The following is a 24,684-nucleotide window of genomic DNA, read 5'->3' as shown; positions in this document are numbered from 1 at the left end:
TCACGCTGCTTGTCTTCTCTTTAAATTTTCAAACATGTCAGTCTGTGTCCTATTGTTTGTGTGTGCTGTGACAAAACCCTCACTTTTAAGCTAGGGCCAAGTCCCATATTTTTAGTTGCATACATTCAGAGATTGCTTACTGTGTAAACAAATGAACAATGTTTTTTTTTTTTCTTCTTCTTGTTAGGATCTATAAAATAAGTGAGTTTGAATGGAGGAGTGTGTGTCCTTATAGTTCTAAATGCATTCAGGTGGGACTCATCAGTGATGATTATGATGTTGATCATCATAATCAACATTATTAGTGTTTCAGTGTTCACGTATTGGCTTTGAGTAGCTGACACCTTTTTTTTTTTTTTAACTCCGAACTGAGTTCAGCCCTAATACTTTTTCTGTTGAGTCAGGAACGGAATTTACAATTTGGTTAGACTTATGTAAATTTAATTTACATTGAAAGGGCAGTTGTGAGCAGTTGTATCTGCAGCTAAATCATGAGTCTTCAATACTATCTGAGGTAAGCACTCAGTTCATTTAAGTGCAACAGTTCCTATAGGAGCCTTCCACTAGAATTGGAATAATTTACTGTACTTCTGTTTCCTAATTTCTATTTCAGAGTGGCATTTGTTTGTTTGACTCTTTGTGTTGCTGGATGTTTTGCTGAACTGTCAATAGGTAACATTTAGTTCTCAGAAATTTACAAACTTCATATCCAGTTTTAAAATTGTCTTGATTGTTCCTTTTGAGCTTAGCATTCCCAAAATTCAGTTCACAAATGAAACTTTTTTTAAATTGCATTGTAAATACAGTCCTTAATACAAAGTTTTGCAAATCAACACCCAGAGAAAATTTTTTTTTGTACAATTTAACTAAACTGGCTTTAAATTTACTGCTAGTAACTTTTATACAATAATGACAAAATATATAATTGGTTCCCTATATCACCTATGCCTTAGGAGCCACCAAGGAAAGAAATGAGCCACCGAGAGGGGTCAAAATTCATCAGTTGGAAAATATCAAGAGTGTTAATCCACCCAGACAAAATCCAATAAAAGGATCTCTTAAAAGAAATTTGGTACAATATAGGAGCCACTATCAGCCACTCGGGATCAACCCAATTCCATACAGTGAAAGAAATTATGGCAATGTAAAACCAAGCTTTAGCCCCAATGAGACAAGTGGATATTCAGATGTTATCTACAACCATGCATTTCCAAACAATGTCCAGTCCAAGGTCAAAATTAGGAGTAATCCCCTGAATTTAACCAGCACCAAACATAACAAATTAGATTCAAAGAGAATATATGATTTCCAAAGTGTTCAGCAGGAACAAAATGCCTTTGACTTTACAGGGAGCCAAAAGAGCTCTAGTGATATTGATCCAGTTCCAGAGCTGGTAAAGAAAGAAGGTCTGGCAAACAGAATGCATGCTCCAAATGTGAATAGTTCAGGGCCATTGGAATATCAGCACATTTCAAACTCTGAATCAGAAATGTATCCAGACAATTCACAACCATTTGAACTCAATGAGGCCTATTTAAAGGGAAATATTTCTGTACAGCCAATCATCAGACCAGGGTACGCTGAAAGAATTTCAACTGATGATTATTCTAGAAGTTTAACAGTGAACCAAAATATAAGGAATGAAAGTGATGGAAACATCCTGCTTGATAATATACATTTTCTTCAGAATGGGCAGGGTGAGAAAACGTCAAGGCAAGTCATACCACTAAGCAATTCTCTCACCATTATAAGGGCAATTAATCAAGTGGACACACCTTTGCCACGTGTCTCTTCTGCTGGGATAAATGCCATTAAAGATATAGCTCTTTCCAAGATCTTCATACCTCAGCTCCCTGCTCCAACAGTGGCAACAACAATGCCCACAGCAATTACAAAGTCAGATTCAAAAAGAATCCATAACATCATTCCCTTAAAAAAAGCTCAATTATTTTTTCAACATGATCAAATCGGGCGGTCTGATTCTGAAAGGACTGTCACTCCTAAAGCAAGTCAACCAAGTAGCTTTGAGTCTGGAAATACAAAGCTGGTTATGCCACCCTATGCTTTCAGGGGCTTTCAACTTGGTTCACTGACATCTACACAAACTGGTGGTCATAGCAATCAGGCTGGACCTATTGAAACATTTCACAATCAAAGGAAATATGACCCTTTGGCTACAGATGTGTCTGCCATCAGTCCTCCAGTGGCTAAGAGTGCCCACTCTTACAAAGGGTTTTTATCAGCTGAAAATAACGGCATGCAGAGGTCAATGGTATCTAGTTTGCCAAAACAAAGTGTGGTCTATAGTGCCCCAGGAATCCAACTTCCAAAGAACTCCTTGGCCCTTTCGGAGCGTCAAACCACTGAAGAGAAACCCAGTATTAAACTACCAGTCACAATAAGTCCTTCAATAAGGGAGTCAAGTCAGCATAATTCAATGAAAGCGGCATATCTTATTTCCTCAGGCCAGAGTGCAAAACAAAATGATCCTGTGCCAGTTAACACAATGAGAAGTTTCTACAGCAAATCTCCCCTATCTGCTAGCGTTAGCCAGTCTGCATCTGGTACACCAAGCATATTGAAAATTTCAGACATGTTAAGTAGCCAAAATCGACCATATTATTTTACCTCTAAAAAGCCATATGCTTTTAAAGGTTTTATGTTTTACTCTACACAGGCCTCTCCACAACAAACAAAAGTGCACTCTGGCCAGAAACCTCTCCTAAGCGCTTTATCTAATGCTGTCCAATATGCCCCTGCTCGTCCCTGTACTGCCCTAAATGACAGCAACAAGTTTTTCCTACCTGAGCAGGGTCAGTCAGACTCTTTTGATAATGGAGCTCAGCACGAAACAGACTCTTCTACTGAAGGATCAAGTGGGAGTCAGTCTGGTCTTCCAGAGTGCCATGTTGTAAGAGGTCAAGCTGAAGCAAAGAGAGCTTCTTTGTGGTCTCCCAGTAGCCCAGATGCTTCAGTGGGCCTTGGTCAAAATAACAGAGCTGTTTTCCATCAGGACTATCCTAAAATGTCCCATGGCCAGCTGCTCTCAGAAGACACTAACCCCAAAACTGGGATCTACAGAGCTTTCGAGGGATTGCAAATTGATGGAGGTCAGTCAGGGACATCCCAGATGTGGACTAGAAATAGACTTGTTTCAGCCCAAAGTACTCAAGCCCTTGACAGAAGTCCTGCAATGGTGAGATTCTCAAATGGAAGGTTTGCTGGTCCCAGTACCCAAAGCAACTCAAATACTTTGCCAAGAAACCCCAGCATCTTTCATAAAATAGGTTTACAGAGTACAGATTTCACTCGTAACAACCAACTTTTCACTGGACATGGGCCATTTAATGGCGATTCTCACAGCTTAAGACCTGAAAAATACAACAATTTTAAGAATAATCCTAAATCTTACCTTGTTCCTCCAATCCATAGGCCTGCTCTTACTACTAAAGTGACTGGATATCCTGAAACATTGAGTGCTGTTGTCCAACCACTTCATAGTCATGTACAGCAGAACTTTAAGGCAAATGAAAATCTGTTGAATCCAACCAAGCAAAATCAGGAGGACAGAAACTCAGCTGGAATAACACCTTTGAATACTAATGAGAAGTACAGTACCATGACATTAACACCAAAAAGTAATGCTGTGATTGGTAGGCGGGTTGAAGTCAATCAAGAGCGTATGAGATCTGGAGAGAATTCAGAAAAACCGAATATGAACTTCCCAACTTATCAGTCAGTGATTTATAGATCTACTGGCAGTCATCGTAATAAATCTAATAGCTCTGTAAAGTCCACTTATCTGCCAACCATACACAGATCTGCCATCAAATCTGGTGGTATGGCAAAAATATTCTCAAGAAATGTAATGACTCAAATCTCTGTGAACAAAAATGCATCAAAAATGGACATTGATCTCAGTGCTGTTGGTGTTTCCCAGGCATTCAGACCCACAAGCAGCTTTGTAGTTGGAAAGTATCTTAATACATTTGATAACTCCACTTCAACCACATCAAACCTCAATGCATCTCCACGAAAAACAGGCATACACAATTTTATACCAGTTCGATTTTCAGATATAGCAGGTAGTGCCTCCTTCAGTAAGTTTAAACCACGCTCTTTGGACGCCATGCCAAAGAAAGAGTTGGATCTCAGAAGTGTTCAAAACATCTCCAGCTCAACTCAAACGATCAAGGAAAGTTCAACAGTACGTACCTTTGCCACAAAAACAGACAACTCCACTACAACCTTAGACTTACAAAAAAACAAAGAACAAATTGATCAAAATACAACAGGCTTACATTTTCTTGAGCTCATACCAACAGATGCCACAGACTTCACCACAGAATCTCCACCCTCATTCAGCAAAGCCAGTACACAACCAGCTGTCCTTTCCTCCGAGCCAGAGCTGGATCCTGGGGATCATACCACACCTGCAACACAAGGCACTGTTCCATTTTATGAGGAAATCTTGATACCCACCACCGTGTTGGTCACAATGACCTCAGATTTAGATCTCGCAACGACAAGGTGAATACTTCAGAGCAATGTGAGCTGTTTCTCTCCTCTGTAGGTAGATGGTGTAAGATCTGTCAAAAGACCTGTCATTAAACTTGGGAATTGAGAAGTTTCATACTCTCTTTATTTTCCCTTTTGTAGACACATTATTGAGAAATATTGTGACTGATATTAACCATTTTCTTCTCAAGCATGTCAAGGGGTAGTTTCATGCTGTCGTCAGTCATTACTTGCCCTCTTGTTGTTCTAAACCTGTATGACTTACGTGGGACACAAAAGGAGATGTTAGACAGATTTTAGGGACATTCTGACATTCTGCCTATTATCTCCTTCTGTGTTCCACGGAAAAAAGAAGTCCCAGTTATGAACAGCATGAGGGTGAGTTATTAATGGCAGAATGTTTATTTTTGGATGAACTATCCCTTAAGATTAAAATGTCTTGATACAGTAAACCTTGCATCTTAATTTAGCAGGAGCTTAAGTTTGAATTTGAAAATTATTTGAGAGGCATTAGAAAGAAAAAACCTTCATGTCATGGTGTACATATCACATCAAATTAGTTGAAATGTGGGGTGGGGCTGGTACAAGCATGCATACAGACTCATTCCTTCTCCATCTATATAAAGTAATGTGCAAAAGTTTAAGGCAGTTGTGAAAAGAAAAGCTGTTTCTTTTCCAAAAATAATGCCATTAATCATTTTGATTTATCAGTTAACTTCATACAAAGTTTAGTAAACATTAAAAAATATATATTTAGTGTGACCACCCATTGCATTTAAAACAGCACCAATTCTCCTAGGCACACTTACGTGCAGTTTTAACCCTTGTGTACCCTTCGTTACGGGTGCATTCTTGAGGCATTTGTGGTCAAATTTAACCAATAACCAATAAGTGTAATATATTTTTTTTTTTTTTTTTTTTGACAAACTCGTCATTCATCCTTCAAAATATCTTTGTGTTCCACAGAGTAAGTAAATGATAAGAGAATTATAATTTTTTATAACAATTATAACAAAAATTTAAATAAATATAACTTCATTTAAAAACTCAAGTTTTTGCAGTTTATTTACCTCTAAATTACTAAACTACACCATTAATTTTCATATAAAATAAAATTTTGTCAAATTCACTGCAGTGAAGATCTACATTTCTCAGCTTAATTCAGGGAGAAAATATGAAAAGGTGTCCTGTATTGGGGGCAGATTGTCTCCATCTGCTGGAGAAAAAAACAACAACTTTTAATTAAAATGACTTGAAATTATACAATTAGAACCAGTAGATTGCTGCAGAGGTCCACTAATTTGCCTGTTTGTAGCAAACACTTATTTTTATTTTTTTAGATCTTATCACAAGTTCTGCATTTGGATATATATTTAGACATAATCAAAGACATACAAACAAATAATAAATAAATTAATAATAATTTTTGTCAAAGTTTAGCATTTATTTGGTTTGAGGTGTTTGAAGTGCCAGTTTCTGCAATGATTACAAACCATGGTGTTACAAAGAGAAGACTTAGAGTAAAATGTTTGTTACCTATCATTTTTTAAACATCCCAATTCAATAAATCAATAGAATTAAAACAAAACAAAAACAAAATGTCAGTAAAACCAACAGAAATGAACTGGAATGAACAGTGATAATTAATTTTGTGTACAAACATAAGACTTAGAATAAACATTTTGATCCCACGCCTAAGTGTAAACTTTCTCAGTGGAAAAAAATCAACTGTGTGTGTGTGTGTGTGTGTGTGTGTGTGTGTGTGTGTGTGTGTTCTCAGTTCTGAATGTGTAATGGTCCCTTCATTTCTGTGTGTGTTCTGCATTGTGACTGATTTTATTTGACAAATTCTATAAATTCTATCTTTTATAGTTTCACCTTTTCATTTCTGTGTTATTGTGTGTGGGTGAGCATGTGCGTTACACATTGTGGATGTGTTATAGTATCAATCCTTCATTTCTGTGTGTGTGTGTGTGTTCTGCATTGTGGCTGATTTATTGATTTAAATTGATAAATAAATGCCTGTTTTATCCTCTCATCCAATAATTTCCTATGTGGGGTCAAATTTGACCCCGAACATCACACAACCTCAATCCAGCCCAATTTGTGTGTGTGTGTGTGTGTGTGTGTGTGTGTATGTATATGTATGTATAGATAGCAAATGTAGAAAAAGTCACCAAATCTCATGCCACTGAGGAATGTTTTTTAAGGGAGCAAAGTTCAAAAGGGGTCATTTTTGACCCCAACGATATGTATGGGTTAAGGTAGTTGGCTGATATGCTATTCCAAGCATTTTGGGGAACTTGCCACAGTTCTTTTTAAAAGAATGTTTCGGGTTCAGTACAGGTTAAGCTCAGTTGACAGCATTTGTGACAATATCGATTATTACAAAAATAAATGTATTCCTTTATATTATAAATATAAGGAATATTCCTTAAATTTGGATTTGGGATTCTTTTCATGTAATCCCAGACTGACTCAGTGATATTCATATTTGGGTTCGGTATGGGCCATATTATCTGTTGCAGAACTCCTTTTCTATTCTATTTGCTAAAGGAATGTTTGAACATCTAAAATGTATATTTCCAAATGACACACTAAAGCAGAAGATATATATAAGAAAAAAAAAGAGCAAGACTACTGTCTTTGTGAAACATCTAATGTGCCGACGACTTTTGCACAGTACTGTAAGCTGATAAATATTTTTCCCCTCATCAGTTTATCCCCAGCATCCATGGATCCGGGTTCATTTTGCTGACAAAAGACTTTCCATTCCTTCTGAAAATTTCCAAACATATGTGCTCTTTCTGAAGAATGCTGTGCCTGGAAAACTATGATTCTGCTTGTGTAGGCAAATGCAGAGCTATGGAAAATTAACTTACCCATTTGTAAGTGTCTTCATTTTGGTACCAAGTTTCCTGCGCCATGTTCTCATAATGAAAGAGAAATCCTGTTTGCCTGTGGCGAACCAGCATTTCAATGATTGCTAAACACTGCAGAACTGATAAATTAATAAATATAATTATATTTTGTAACACTGACACAGCCTGTTTGTTACCAACAATTGACTGAAAATGTGGCAAGTGGCCGGTTCCAACATATTCTCAAAGTGTGTGTGTGTCTTGGATGGCCACCAGATGGGCTGCATGTGCTGTACAAACACACACACACAGAGTTCTTCGAGTTCATTGTGGAGTGTTTTTCATGTGTTTTGTTCTGTTTGAATTAGCACTGTGCTACCAGTGTGGAAAAAGTACCTGGAAAAGCATGTGTTTTTGAACAAGAATAGAAGTGCACATTAATTTTTCATTACTTTTTCACTTGTCTAGATTTTATGTACGTTTTGTGCATGAATTTCAAAAAGCAGGTCTAGCCTATTTGCCATAGAGTAAAATGGATGCACAAAACAACAAACTGTTTTTAATTCAGTAATTTTGCAGGGATAATAATAACCTGAATAAACCATTATGCTACAAATTAAATCTGATTGTTACTGGATGGACAAAAAAACATTACAATCATTAATGACAGTTAGTGCCTTGTTTCTACAATAGCCTAGTATCAAAGCTGTAACCACCACATTTGTAAGAATGACCCCAACCTCTTCCCATTAGAAAGACCTAAGCAAAAATCCCCTTGCCTAAGTCCCATCCACATAGCCTCAGCATGAGACTAGGACAAAGAAAGAAGAAAAAAAAGAGGGGTTTTCTGTCAAACATGAATGCATACATCATACAATGGATTACCACACTTCCCCCTAAAAAGGTTGTAAAGTGGAACATTCCAATTTCTTAAGAAGTTTGCAGTGAACACTGAGAAGAATCTAAAGCTTCAATGTATTGAATAGCTGTTAAATGTTTTCTTTAGCATTTTCCTAATGTAATTTGGTTTAACAAGCAAAGGTGGACCGAAAAATGTAAAAAAAAAAAAAAAAAAAAAAAATGTCCCTGTGTGTGAACATGTTGCATTCTATCGTTTTCTCACCCTACCCTCGTCTGTCCCTCCCTCGGTCCCTCCTCTCTCCGGCTGCGGGGGATTTCTGTAGCATGTGTCTGTGGGTTCTCAGGCAGCTCTTGGGGAAAATAAAATATAGAGGCCCCACAGTGACATGACCCCTCCCCACTCTCTCACCGCTATGCTATTCACACTCTGTACAACTTGAATTTGGGTACTGCTAGGGTACAGGCAGTACTTTTGTGTGATTGTATACAACTGACTTCTGAATCTTAAACCTCAGCTTGACAAGAGTCCCTCTTCTTCTGTCCTCACTCAGTGGTCCAACAGCACATAAAAAAATGCTAATATATGCCCACATTTCTGTGGCAAAAGAAGGAGAGAGAGAAATACAGAAACTAAAGCCAAAGAAACTATCAGGCGAAAGGGGTCACAGAGAAAGCTGTATTTGTTTAGCTATGTACATTACTGCAATCAGGCAACAAGGGTATAATGACAGGGAACTGAAATGCATTAAAACATAATTACCCTCCATGCCGTGGACAATGAGTACACACAGCAAAACTACTGTTCCCAATCGACCTGTGTCTGGTGAACTTTGGTTGGACCCTCCACTCAAATGACTGAGCAATCAAATAGGGTCATGGATTAAACACATTACTGACTGGCTACAACTGTGGCAGAATTATATCTGAGGGCAGGCAGGTGTGATGAGAGAAATTTGTATAAAACAATGCAACAAAAAGGATTGGCTTGTGATAATAACCTAGACTAGTTTGGAGTTGCATACTACCATATGACTCTTTTTCTGCTATATAAAGACATGGCAGAAACAGTAAGATTACTGTGGCAGTATGCCATTCTGAGTTGAACTTAAAACTCTCACTCCCTCTCTCTCTCTCTCTCTCACACACACACACATGCACATGCACATGCACATACACATATTCGCTGGCCTTCCTGCCTTGCTTAGCCAGAAGGGAAGTAATAAAGTAGGAAGACTTCCGGCTGTATGGCTGGGCTGTTAGAGAGTAGGTTTCTGGGCTGTAGCTATTAACAGCAATATAAATGTGTATTATGTGAAAAGTAAGCAACAGACAACACCTGTGCTTGAACAAAATTAATTTAATTAAAACTAACAAACAAACAATCATGTAATAAACAAAGTTGTCTGCTGTGTTTTTAAGCATCTGCTAAATTTAAATAATTTCTAACATTTGTGCTCTTTTCCAGGAAAGTCTTCTTTTCTTTACATGGGCTATTGAGCTTGATGTGGGTGTTTCTTCAACATCAGGCAATTTCCAGGGGTTGATTTTTATTAAAACGAACAGATTTCAATTTATTTATTTATTAATTTATTTTATTATTTTTTTACTTTTCAAATGCCTTTTCAGTATAGACTTTACTTTTTTACCCTGACTTTCAATAGTAAACTATGAAAATTGATTCTAAAAATACAAATTAATACATGTGTAGAACTGATAATCTAACATAGAGGAAAATAAACATAAACCATGGGGAAATGTGGGGAAATTTCTATCAATGTTTCAAAAATTGCAACTCTCCTACCACAGTTGTGCCACCAATTTTTTCCCTAATAATCTTTTTTATATATAACAGTTAGTGTACTTGTTAACCATGTCAACAAAGGTTCACTGAAGAGCATTCTTAAGATACAATTTGAGACAAGTAATGTTTGAAGAGCACACAAAAAATCAAGGTGAATAACACTAGTGAAATAGTTTTACTGGGTGTCATTTCCAATCAAGCTGTACTTCACCAAATTATGCAAAAAGCATGGAAATATTTGTAATTGTTTATTAGGATACTTAAAATGTTAGGTTAACATTGAAAATTTCATTTCCACCACAGAGTTCTGTTTAGCTCAAAAGAGAATTTGAGATGTGGAGGAAATGACACTGTGGTGGGAATTGTCACAACTTTTTTTTGAATGAAACAAATGATATAAATCTACTTTTTTTTTTTTTTTTGGTGTTAGGAGAAACAAGCAAGTGCACACAGAACATTACAGTGAGACACAGAATATAAAACAAGGAGTATAAATAGACATACAAAAAAAAAATATAACAGAATGGTGTATGTACATGTGCAAGGTAGGGGTATGTACAGTTATTGAATTAAATATGAGTGAATTTACATATGTACATGCCATGTTTATACATTATTGCACTATGGGAGTCCTGAAGGCAGTTTAATTGTTCATGTAATAAATGGCCTGAGGGTAAAAACTGTTCTTGTACTTGGTTGTTCTGGCGCTCAGTGCTCTGAAGCGCTGGCCAGAAGGCAACAGTTCAAAGAGGGAGTGGGCAGGGTGTGTGGGGTCCAGAGTGTTTCTACCTGCATGTTTCCTCACTCTGGAGATGTACAGGTCTTGGAGGGTGGGCAGGGGGCACCAGTACTCCTCTCAGCAGTCCTGACTGTCCGTTGTAGTTTCCTTCTGTCTGATTTGGTGGCTGAACCAAACCATACAGTTATACATGTACACAGGACAGACTCAATGGCGGCCAAGTAGAACTGAGTCAGCAGCTCCAGTGGCAGGTTGAAGAAAGTACAACCTCTGCTGAGCCTTCTTTACAATGGAGTCTATGTGGGTGTTCCACTTCAGGTCCTGAGAGATGGTAGAGCCCAGGAACCTGAATGACTCCACTGCTGCCCACATTGCTGTTCAGGATGGTTTGGGGGGGGGGGGGGGGGGGTTGTGTGTGGGGAGATTTCTCCTGAAGTCCACTATCATCTCCACTGTTTTGAGTGTGTTCAGCTCAAGGTTGTTGTGACTGAACCAGACAGCCAGCTGTTCATTCCCCTGTCTGTATGCAGACTTGTCACCATCGCGGATGAGGCCAATGACCATGGTGTAATTTTTATCACATCATGTCAAATGTGTATTTGTCGTGTCAAAAATTCAAAAGAGTTTCCTGTAGCCTTCCAGAGACACAGGCTCTGCGGACCAGGCTGAGAAACTACAGACACTTGTGGATTACAACCAAGTCACAAGTGGAGCACACCTGTAGAATTGTGTTTCACCTGTAGATGAGAGTGTTTGTGTCATCACAAAGCTGTCAAAGGGTCGTCTGGTTTTTCCTACATGTCTTGCTGATGTGTGCTACAAAACGCTATTACACAGCAAAAGATTACAGCAAGTAAAGTTTAAAGTTGTTGTTTTTTTGTTTTGTGTTAGAGCTGTTCTAATTAAGGATCAAGGTTTTATTCACCTTGAGTCTACCTTGAGAAGAGCTGTCCCAGGGCTGCTGTGTGTTCTGAATGATACAAGTACTACAATATTAGGCCACCTCTAAATACAGTATATGCCCTTACTTCCAATTCTAGACATACAGCCTTTGACCAATGTTAGCATGTGCACTAAATAAGTAGAAACCAGATCATCCACATAAGATTTGTGGAATGACCTTTTCAGATTATGTATACTGTAGGTATCAGGCCTGAGTGAAGGTAGATTGGTGTCCATTAATAAAGGAATAGTCCTAGATACTGTTACCACACTATCTGTCAACAGAGAGAGAGTGCAAGGGCAGTGTATGGATGTGAGGGCAGATAGAAGCTCAATATATTAGAGAGTATATACAGTGACCCAACAAAATATTTGGACACTTAAAGGAACAGTTAACCCAAAAATTTATATGATAAAATTACAATTCAATGCAAGTGAACTATTAAGCTGCAAAAAACACATAAAGGCAGCATAAAATTAATCCATATGACTCCAGTGGTTAAATCCATGTCTTCAGAAGCAATGTGATAGGTGTGGGTGAGAAACAGATCAATATTTAAGTTTTTATTTTTCTATTTTACTCCATATTTCAGCAATATCCAGTTTATATATCATTTTTATAATTTTTTGAACAGAGAAACAAAATAGACATAACAAACAATATAAACACTGGCTTGTCTGCCCTTTTTATAAGCAGCATGAAAACATCACAGGCAAAAAAATAAAATAATAATAAGCATTGTCATTGTTCACAATCCCTGTCAACAGGAACCATACACAGAATGCATTAGTATATATTTAGTAAAGTTGACAAAATGACAAAACAGTAGCAAAGCCTACAAAACTGTCCTCGCTCAATCTGCCAATTTTGAATGAACTGGTGGCACTATTCACATGGTCCTCTTAGTGTTAATAAACTGCCAGTAGCAGGTCCTGGCATAGGCGATATAGACAGGCGCCTAGGGCGGCAATGCTCTCTGGGGCAACATAACAGGGTACCTGCCAGGCTGCCCCCGCACAGAGCTCCCAAAATCACGATGGGAGATAGGTGCCCCAAATCGTGCCACCCTGCCCCCACACAGCTTGCAAGATCATGATTGGAGAAAGGTGCCCGACAGGCTACTCAGCCATAAAGGCTCGATATGTTTAGAATTATGGATGTTCATAATGTATTCTTACATTTTGAACAAACATAAGATAACCATGATAAACAGTAGGCCTATAGTTAGGCTACACCATGACACAGGGATTTTCTCCCCTTTTCTCCCCAATTTGGAATGCCCAATTCCCAATGCACTTTAAGTCCTCATGGTAGCGTAGTGACTTGCCTCAATCCAGGTGGTGGAGGACAAATATCAGTTGCCTCCGCGGCAGTCAATCCACACATCTTATATTGTGGCTTGTTGAGCACGTTACCACAGAGACATAGCGTGTGGAGGCTTCACAGTATTCACCACAGCATCCACGCACACCTCACCACATGCCCCACCGAGAGCGAGAACCATATTATAGCGACCATGTGGAGGTTACCCCAACATGACTCTACCCACCCTAGCAACCGGGCCAATTGGATGCTTAGGAAACCTGTCTGATGTCACTCAGCACGCCCTGGATTCGAACTTGCGACTCCAGGTGTGATAGTCAGCGTCTTTACTTGCTGAGCTACCCAGGCTGACACAGGATCTTCTTAGTGGTCTTGCAATAATTAGTATCAACCATGTGATTGCTGGGCAGATATGACAAAATCATTGATGATTATGCATCAATGAAAACTAGGAGGGGAGGGTTACATTTTAAATGAGGGATTAGGTGTAATAGCACAGAGTAGCAGCAATTTGTAAGAATTCTGCCATATACTTTGTTTATTGACTCTATAATTTAATTGTGCAATTTAAGTTATGTATTGTATATACTGTATAATGTCAATGTTAATAGAATGTGCCATTTATTTATATATAAAAGGGGCGTTAAGGGAGGGTGCCACGTAGGATCTCGCCTAGGGCACCAAGTAAGCCAGAACTGCCACTGTAAACTGCATTAGTGAAGGACGGCATTGTTTGCCTTGTGACTTCAACCTCTTAAAGACTTCAAGCGGTTTTGTGGACTAATGAGACAGAAATTGTTTCAATATGACTATTCTGTGTTCTGAATGTATTTTAAACAAGGTCTCCTGAGGACACAACTTCAGACTTGTTCTTTGGATTGACGTATTTATGATTTCGGCAACTTAGTGTCTGAATGTTGAAATTAACTGCATATTATAGCACAGTTAAGCTTGGGCATTATTTGAATGAATTTGAATGAACACTGTGTGCATTTCCCTCCTGCTACAATGAGCACCCGGTTATGTTCAACATTTATTTGTATTGCGGCCTGTTCTGTATTAGTTTATAGCTATTGTGTCAGGGTCCTCACAGAATAAGACTGGTTATTTCCACCTCAGCTTTCTAATGCAGCAAGACTGATTGTCTGTTAGACCGGCTCAATCTGGATCCAATAAACACCATTTGTTATGTTCTGCATCCAAGCAATCATATGATAGGACCAGAGCATACTGAACCAGTTCATTTAAGAGGATGGAACAAATGCACTATTAGAATACATGTACACTAAGCACGAACACATAACGTCAAACACTGAAAAGCATTAATATTGAGGCACTCATGCATTCATTATAATAACTCTTAATCCCTGAGGTCTTTCAGAGGCTGAAGAAAGGGCAAAATATGTCTTCTCCCTTACATTACATGAAATGTAATCCCTTTGACCAGCTCACTTGTCTTTTCTGTGTTGAAGTATTTCCTACTGAAACAGGAAGTTAGGATGGGACATATCAAGGGCTCATCACTTAAAAACAAATAGCCAATAGGCCCTGGTTATGTTACACAAACCATGATTTGCTACTTGCTAGTTGGGGGCAGGTAGTATTAGGGGGAGGGACACTTATTGGACAAAAAAATCTGATTTAAAGAAAGAAATTTGTGTAGTGCAGGATGAGTCATCACATTTTTTGTAGCTTTCCTGGAAGCGAAAGACTTTAAATTTAAATCTGATAAAAGCTGCTTTGTCAGCTTTTAGGAGTACACTAGCATATAAATCACCTCAAAGCTCACAGACATGGATTAAAAGCCACAAAACTCCAATTTTGATTTCATGGGATCTTTAAAAAAAAAAAAAAAACGAAATCTTTAATGGACATATTCATCATAACAAAAACAAAAATAAAATACTCCTAAAAGATGAGATAAAAAAAAAAATATGAAAGCAATAGCCTACATTCAGGATCATGTTTATAAAACTCATGTGTTTATTTACCACTGTTGGCCAGCAATGGGTGTCACTGTGATACAGCGAATAGGGAGGATTTTCAAATAATAACCTTTACACAGCCCCATTTGAGACTGTCATTGGTATAGTCCAGTGTAGATCAGGTCAGCTAGCATCCGTGCGTGCCAGCTGAGGTAAGTTACCGCAGGACACCATCACAGAACTGCCCCACCCTTTGAGTAAAAATAGACGCTTAATGTCACTGAGCCAAATGTCTGTTACCGGTTCCTTTCAGGGCACTACTGTGAAGGTAGCAGAAGGGTGAGGAAGAGATTAAGAGAGACAGAGAGAAATATGAGAGACAGGCACTTTAGCACTAATGCATAGCTGGAACGTATCAAGCTTAGGGAGAAGGGAGGAGAATGGGAGGAGAAAAAAGGAAAAAAGGGAGGATGAACCAGTCAAAAGATGGGCGATGAATTGAATCAATAAAGCTGGGAGGCAAGGTTAGCTTAACACAATGATGAACACCATGTGAGTTTCATAATTACTTCATCTTCATCATCATAATTATCGCCCAAAACAGCACCATCCATACTGTTGATATCTTACTAAGAGATGCCATATATAAATTCTCATACATTAAAATAATGCTGTGAGGGATAGACTTAGTCTTTCTACTGGGTTGTAGTGTTTGGTGTCAATTGTTCAGCTAAAAAAATCCAACAAAATGTATTTGTATTTTAAATCTGGTTATTTCAAAAAATCCAGAGGTAAAAAAACCCTCACAAAAACATCGGTTGCCATAAGATGTGATCTATAACATTTAGTTAGTACGACTCACTGAATTGACTGTAAGTCCAGCCCTCACAGCCTTGATTCAGTCACAAAAAGACATGGTCTAGAGCACTCCCAAAGACCATCTTTTCTTGTTGATTTTTACCTTTTTTATCAGTTCTGTTTTACATAACGCAACAGAAAGAAAACCTTTTTTTCCTCAAGCACATCAGTCAGTGCCTGAAAAACGAAAGTCTATATTCAAAAAGCAACAATCAAAAACAAGAGGCACTTTTTTTGTGTATATACTGTACATAATATGTTCAACATTATGAATCATCCAATGATTTAATACTTTTTTGAACATAAGACACAAACTGTTCAAGTTAGTGTTGAAGATCAAGGGTTATTGTTATTGGCTCCGGGTTGACAGTCAGTCTTCATTCTCCTCTGTGATTGCATATTGTGCTTGTCTGTAGACAGTCTGGACAGCAAAGGCAGTTGTTGCTTTTCTCTTTTGGCACATAGTTTCCCACTGGTTGCAGCAACAAAACTTTTCAGAATAGTTTTTCAAAAGTGCTTGCAAGGTTTTTTGGGCTTTGTCCGCACACACCTCTCTCTTTTCTGTTCCGGCAGGCACACTCAGGTGCACTGAAGAGCTCCAGCATTCCCAGAATTTCACTGTAGCAGGAACACGCATTAACATTCTGAAAAGGACAGAAATCAGATAAACACTGAACTCCAAATCATATTCTTGAATGCATTTCAACCTTTGTCAAGCAAACCCTTTTCTTAGACAATGCAGTAGTAAATGTAATAGTAATGCATTAAGAGCTGTTTTATCATTACATTTAAAGTCTAAGAATAAGGTAAATTCAACTTTTGGCTAAGAGGTCTTGTTACCCCATAAACAGTTCATCTGCCCTGATGTGCGCAAATGCAAAAATCAATAGAAATGTTCTTCGGCAGCTGTTCTCGTCAGAATAACTATTTGTAATTACATCGTGACATTTTGTCCTGCTTCTGAGTTAAAAGGGGTTAGATGCCCATAATGTTAAATGAGAATGATAAGCCATGGTACTATAAACCCGTATTACTGTGAATAATATGTAATTGTGTTTATGAGAGGTGTATAGTATATTTGAGGTCACACATGGGTAAAATCACATATAGGCATAATGTATGTTTACATCAAATCTGTGTGTGCAAGTCATCCAATCAATCTAAAGTGCGTCAGCGGTCGGTCTGCAAACGTGACTCTATCCCATAAACAAAACCATCACCGGGCACTGACGCACCCTAAAGAGTGTGGACACTGAATATTAAATTGATAGTCATTATTTATAGAAGAACAAATGGCCTAATCTCAACCGCTCCAGTCTTCTCCTTGCTCTGCCTAACATCCTGTCATTTTCAACCATTATTAGGCTGTTTATGGAAATAATAAAAGTAATTTAAATAAATGTAAACAGAAGAGACAGCAACTAATTTAGAGAGTGCATTCTACATTTGATGGGTCAAATCTATAGCCTTTTTGTGGGTACCAACTACTAAACCTAAATATACCATGCTATGCTGTGACATGTCCACACTAATTGCCATGAAGAAACAAAATAAGCAAACTCCAGCTATGATCTCTAAACTACTAAACCACGTATTCTATGGGGACTTGAAATAAAGGCTTCGTCTGGCACATACAGTAAAGGCTCAAAATGCAAAGATTTAGCATGTTTAACATATTGTGTATTTTAGCACAGCTGGAACGCTGTATTGACTAATCAGCATCAAGGACCGGAACTCTTCATTTTATACAAGTACTAAGTATGCTGTTTATCAACCATTTTCCATTTCCATCTCCATTATAACTGGAAGCAAAATCTCAATCAAACCCAACATCTGAAGTATGATTAAAAAACATGATTTGCTTTTTCCATATTGTTGTTATAAGTTGTTATTAATGTACAAAAAAAATTACATGTTGTGACATTTGATGATCTGAAAATTGACCACTGTTCCTTTTGCTTGTTTCCCACAATTTTCTAGTCTTGGCTCTAATTGTGAAACGGTTACCCTCTCTTCTCTGTTTCTCTCTGCGCAGCACTATATTTAGTCCCCCAGAACAAGTCGTTCCATCAAGAACACAGAGACAGAGAGACTCAACCTGGGTGTCAATTAGCTCCCTATAGCTCCCTGTGTCGTGAATCAGTATATCGTGGACACGAATTCGGGCACTGGTAAGGGTACTGAACCACTGAACATTGAAACACTTATGACTCAATCACCTGCAACATGTTAACGAGCTTGCGCATAGAAGCGCAGCTGTTATTAATCAGCACCATCCCTGTATAAATGACACTATTGTTCATTTTCCTTGAAGATATTCAAACGTACAGTGTTATTATAGCAGATAAATGTAATAAATAAAGAAATACAAATATACTGGAGTGCATTTTAAACCTTTTAACAACGCAAACATATAAAAGATTGTTTCACTTTTCTCTTTTGAAGAGAAAATAAGGCTTAGACTTCATAGTTTTACACTTGTACTCATCTTCTAATGACTTAAGAGACTTCAGAAGACATGACAACGTTTCTGGTAAGGGAACATAGTGAGCAACGATGCACCCTGGTTTTTACGGTGCATTGTGGGATTTTTTAGGGAGCGAATGTTTCAGTGTACCGGAACGATTTTATGAATGAGACAGCACTAAAAAATGTCTGACTCCCTGATCAGTGCCCTGACTACTGAGCTAGGGAACTGATTGAGACATACCCTCAAATAATAATTAGTAGATAGAGAGTGTGGAAGAAAGAGATCAGAGTAGCATCGATGCACAAACATTTAGGAACACACATCACTTGCCCCTTACAAAGCAAAACGTACTGGGATAGACAAAAAAACAATACTTTGATTTACATTGAGATAGCACTTATCAATAGAGGTACACCGATATATCTGTTTTACCGATTAATTGGTGCCGATAGTTGCTTTTTGGAACTATTGTTATCTGCAAAATTCTATGGAGATAGTTACTGATAGTTTTTCATAATTGCGTCTTTTCAAAATAAGAGTCCCTGGTGTGTTTCGGGCTTGTTTATACTTAAAAGTCCTGTGTTATGCACCAAATAGTAATTTTTTTACTGGTTATTTTGGGGATTTTTGTTGTACAATAAACTGCATCTGGGATTTTATTCATTTAGTACTCTTTGTCTGTGCCTGTGACATTTTTTGTTTTTTGCTGACATTCTATAAATCAGCCAATTAATCAGTTATCAGCCTTTCCCACCACCTTAGTTATCGGTATCAGCAAAATCAAATATCGGTCGACCTCTCCTTTTCACGTCAGTTGATGAGACATATGACTAATGTTTTTTGGCATACTAAATTTTATATGTAAATTTTTCCTAATTTAACCTGATCCATTTTTATTTTCCCCCATAATTCCTATATTTCTTTATTTACTTCACCAATATTGTAAATGTTAAAGATGCACATTTTATGTTTTCCTCATTATTAGTTTTACCTTAAAGAAAGAAAAGAGTTTATGAATATGAAAAATATGTTTAAAATCGTTCCAGTCATATCAGTAGCCTAATAAAAGCTGTAGTATTTTACATGGAGCTGGGTGCATGACCATCCAAATACCACTAATTTTATGTCTTTAACCTCCATATTATCGGACACTTTCATGGCTGATTGAAATAGTGCATTTCCACAGTGGTATCTGTAACTGAAAACATTTGCTTTTACAAGATGCTTCATCCACGTGGTCAGGTGTCAATGTAAGTCCAAGTCTTCCTTGCCATATCGGTCAGTGCAACTTAAACCACTGGTTCAAGAGTCCAACATGAGTCTAACTTTAACATGGCAATGCAGCTTTACTGACTCTGACTGTAACCATAGCATTATCAAAACACAAACCCAAGTGCTTAAAAAAATGATTGGACAAACTAATGTTGAAAACAGTAGATCGGACATGAAAGCTGCGTTGCTGCAGGTAAAAGCAGATTTCCTGCACTAAGAGATGTAATGAGGTCTATCCAACCCTCCCATTTCATCACATATCCTTCCATCTGTACACTGATCAATTTAACAATGCCTCTGGGACCACTCTGTCCCATCTCTCCCTCTCTCCCTCTCTCTCTGTCTGCTCCGTGACATGTTTTATGTTTTATCTGTCTGTCTGGGTCGGCACACATTAGCTCAGTGAGAGTGTGAGTACGGTTAGGAGTGAGAGGATGTCTGCAGACTGTGCGTGTGGGTGCAAGTGAGCATGCGAGATAGGAAGAAATGCTGATGATTTTCAAGTCCCTAAATCGCATACTGGCATACAGTATGTAATGCCTCCTGTGTATGAAAGAATGTATGGACAGCTATGTGTGTATCTGAGTGCCTTTGTGTAAGAGCCAGTAAGAGAGAGAGAATATAGGACATACTTTCCACTTTCCATCTTTCCACTGCTGACATTTCTTTTTAATCCTTTGAGCTTGTCAATCACTGATCAGCTTCACATCAAACTTTAACAGTGACATAATGATGTGTTTATCCAGAAGTGTGTACTTGAGCATGTATGTGTGTGTGTGTCATACAATCGGGACTTGCAACACTGACATGAATCAACAGCTGTGAAAAGCGCAATACACACAGACACACACAAATACACACACTCTCTCTCTTCTTTGAGAATGCCCTCAGGAAAGGCACATGGCTGTATTCCATCACACTGCAAACACTTAAAGAAATAACAAGAGAGATCAAGCAAATGAGTAACAGAATGACTTAAAGAAAGTGAGAAGAGTGAAAGTACCACAAGAAACACGAGGAAGCTATGAGAAAACTGTGTGGCTTGTTGAGGAGAGGTGTGCTATTACCATTATAATGGACCTGAGCCATATCTAGCGGCCAGAATATCTTAGAGGCTCGGAGGTGTGAGCTCTATTGACCAGTAGGCATCCACCTAGCAGTCGCACAAAAGTTTTGCACAGGCAAGCAGCACTCTCATTTTCTTTTCTCAAGTTGATAAAGTACAAATGTGAGTGGGGGTGCAATGAAAATGTAAAAATGTAAATCAGTGTGCTTGTGTAAACACTTGCTTTAGTTTGGGATGCCCTAGTGAATGAAGGAATGAAGAAAACACACTCTATTAGAGCAAAGGACAGTGGGTAAAAACCCAACAATGAACACACTCACACACATACACACACACACTTTGCTGACTGATCTGTACCCTCTCGTTCTTCAAGATCAACCACGTTTTGGCTTTGCTAAAACATGCAACATAAATCGTTCTCTGAATGTCTCTTTCTCGCTTTAGCCATCTCAAACTCAAGGCAGGATATAATATAGCACAGCGATTTTGTCACCATATCATTAAAATACCTAAAATATCTCCACGCAGCCCTCTAAAATTAAATTACGTACTGTATATCACATACATGTCATACAGTATACAGTAGTATGTTCAGTATCTTGTGAAGTAACTGCTCTGAGATCTCAATCTTTCTCACTTCTGCGTCCTTGACTGTGACATTTAACCCCAGGCCGATCCAAAAGGACTGTCAATGTGATTAGTGCACTTTTAGATCATAATCATCTGCAAAACATTCTTTGATTTAAAATCCGTGTGACATAAAGCGCACAGCACAAAATGCAGCAAAATGTTTGGAAAAAGGGTTTTCTCTCATCATCAGAGAACGAAATCTTCCTGTTGTTTTGTTAAAGAGCAGGGCTTTAGCGCAGTGGGTGTGTCCATGTTTGTAGATTGTTGACATGACATGCCAAGCAGTGGCAGCAATGTCTTTATTTGTGACATGCTATTAGCGTTGCAAAGGGGCGGAAAATTTCCGGTAAATTTCTGGAAACATTCCAGAAACTTTCCATGGGAAGTTAAGCTGGGGAATTTTGGAAATATTGGAAAAAACTTTGGGCACTTGGCTATATGCTGCTGCATCTTTGTGGCATTCTTAACATAGGTCTTTGCACAGTATTTGCAAATGTACACAGCCTTTCCTTCTACACTGGCTGAGGTGAAATGTATCCACACATCAGATGGCGAACGTGGCATTGTTCTGTAGAATAAGATTAGAAAAAAGCTTGTAAAAAACACTAATGCAATGCCATGCACAGATATATAAATATATACAAAATATTTTACAATTGATGCTGGACAAATGAATAGAAATAGGCTAGATTTTCAAGATGAACACTCCTCAATCAGCATGCTAAATCAAACTATAACCTACGTTCTTGTATGATAACAGAAAACTGGCTAGCAGAAGGCAGAAGAAACAGCATCACAGTTGAGCTAGCTTACACCATCATAGCTAGCCTCTTAAATTGTAAATGAAATGGTGTTAGCTAGCTTACATTTAGCATATCTGATTTACTGGCTAGCTAACTACTGTATAAACACATTTTGATTTAGTATTTGCTAGTTAAACTTTAATACCATAGATCAAATATATTTACCCTAGAAATATCATCAAAACTTACTTGACTGGATGTAGTCCTTGGGCTCAAATGCAGTAGTGTGACTTCAATAGTCCTGTTGTAGTAAGTAGCCTGCAGTAAGTAGTGTGCTGTGTGCATGTGATTGAGGAATGCGCAGGGTAGAAATTCAACTGAATTTGCATTAAATCTGGTTGTTTTAACCAAGATTATGCTGCAAGATGTTTGTTTTTTCAACTACATTTAAGTTCCCTGTTATAGGCTAACTTGCAATTTTGCAAATTTCCAGTTTATTCCCATGAATTCCCATTAATTCCCATATATTCCCGTTAATTCCCATGGAAAGTTTCAACCTTTGAAAATTCCCGGAATTTTGCAACCCTAAATGTTATACGTTATTAGCAACTGTTTTTTTAATAATTTTTTTAACATTTTATAATTGTTGTATAATTATTTTACTTATTTATATTACTCAAGAGACTACATGGAATATTTGTATTTTTAAAAACAAAGACTTTTGACTTTATTGAGACTTAGTCTGGTCAACAGTGCCTTTACATGCACACCTATACGCTGATTACTTCCCAAAATCAGCTTATTTAGAAAATCAGCCAATGCAAGAAAACCGCATTTACATGAGACTTGAAAACATCAGATTATTTACAGCTTTTCACATCAAAACGTGAACAGCAACAACAATGTAAACACTTGCGCACACTGGATAAGATGTTTAAGGCGTTTACATGACCACGCATGTTGGCTTATTAAGCATACCTGGTATAAGAACGTGCGTGAAAACGCACTCAGTGTTGTTTATTTAGGCCAATAACCATCCACTTAGAGAGAAGAGATCGTTAGACTAGCATCATCACACAGGAACTCTACATGTTGCTGCCGAATGTTCAGATACCCTGACACTGACCCTGACGAGTTACTGACAAGTGCCACCTCCCACCATACATCTTACATTAATTCAAATGTGTTTACCTTTTCCTGTGGCGCAAAGACACGTGTTTTGGTCCCATGTAAACATGGAAATAATCGCATTCACATTATCAATGATGAGCACGATTTGCATTATGTTTAGGGTTGGGGTTAAGGCCCAGGTATACTTTGTTTTTCTGCATTTCGGATCGCGCCCGATCAACCGTGTTGCCTTTCTGAGTATACTCTTCTGACCGCGAGCGAATACGAAAGTGTTCGACACATGCCCACTAGATTTTTGATACTCTTTTAGTACATTCAATGGCCGGTGCGTGTGCCAACAATACGTACAGATGAGGACTGCATCCGCGGGTTGAGTAGATCTGGGCCGTGCGCGGTTGGGGCGCATGGACTGTGCTAATGATGAAATTGCGTCAAGCATACTGTGCATGGAGCGATGAGCAACGCGGACAACGTAAGTATACTCAGGCCTTTAGTGTGTGGGTTTAATAAAATATTAATTCCTGTTGACTGTATTAAATCATTTACACATAAAAGCTATTCGTTTTACAACTATCTTTTACAACTCTTTTTTTTTTCATTTAAATGTCACCTGATCAAATGACTAATTATTAATAGCGATTATTTCACTTATTTTTTTACAACTCTCTTTTGCCGACACTCTGTGGACTTTTTACCAGGAAACTGGAGCTCAAACGTGCCCATACATTCAACAACACTTCCAGCTTCGGCCACTGGGGGCAATGGTTTGAATTTCAGTGAGCACAGATGGATTTCAGCTAATTCATAGTAAGATCAGTCTTGTCTGACTGATGTGTAAAATGACTAACTACAATTTGCTTTGTTTTTATGTGCCATTTAGGAATGGGTAAATCTGAAATAGTAGATACCACAATAATAGACCCACAAAAATCTACATTTTGTGTGTCAGGGGCCGTTTACACGACAATGTTTTGAACTAAAAACGGAAAACTTTTTATGCGTTTTGGCTGTTCGTTTACATGACAACAGCGTTTTGGGGCCTGAAAACGCAAACTTTTGAAAACGGGTTTCAAAGTGCAAGTTTTTGAAAACGATGCCGTTCTCGTCTCCGTGTAAACATACAAAAACGTGAATTTGTGAAAACGATGACGTCATGCGTATTACGTGTTATATTATAAAGGAATGATGGACTGATAGGCATCAATTTAAGATGTATAATTACCAATATGAATGCTGGTGTCTGTGCAAATAACAAAAATCAACAATTTATTCATTTGGAGTGTTTGTATGGAGTGTGAACATTGTACAGTAGGCAGAACCTGCACTTTGAAAATCTTGAAATTAATGTATTAAAATGTATTTGTATTTTAAATGTTATTTATTTATTTATTAATTTTATTTGATGTACCTTCACCCTGCAATTCATTCACCCACTGCTTATGTATATAGCCTATAGACAGAGATGTGATGCAATGTACAATATTCAATGATATGCTTAGAATATGAAAACATGAGGCAGTGAAAATGCATGTTAGATCCAGTG

General features: G+C 37.9%; 1 protein-coding gene across 2 annotated transcripts in view; it reads right to left on the bottom strand.

Annotated features, from left to right (window-relative positions):
* Positions 1-12,273: 12,273 nt before the first annotated feature.
* si:ch73-335l21.1 (insulin receptor substrate 1-B) overlaps positions 12,274-24,684 on the bottom strand; it is a 59,104-nt gene continuing 46,693 nt past the window's right edge. Inside the window, exon 4 of one of the 2 annotated variants that reach the window (XM_051711231.1) lies at positions 12,274-16,473. In XM_051711231.1, coding sequence (XP_051567191.1) covers positions 16,200-16,473 — 274 coding nt within the window. In that variant the 3' untranslated portion in view covers positions 12,274-16,199. The remainder of the gene's footprint in view (positions 16,474-24,684) is intronic. The other variant, XM_051711269.1, reaches the window with a different exon arrangement.

This window comes from Myxocyprinus asiaticus, chromosome 1, assembly GCF_019703515.2.
Source record: "Myxocyprinus asiaticus isolate MX2 ecotype Aquarium Trade chromosome 1, UBuf_Myxa_2, whole genome shotgun sequence".
Taxonomy (NCBI): domain Eukaryota; kingdom Metazoa; phylum Chordata; class Actinopteri; order Cypriniformes; family Catostomidae; genus Myxocyprinus; species Myxocyprinus asiaticus.
Note: the sequence above shows the minus strand (reverse complement) of the source record. Positions and strands in the feature narration are given on the sequence as shown.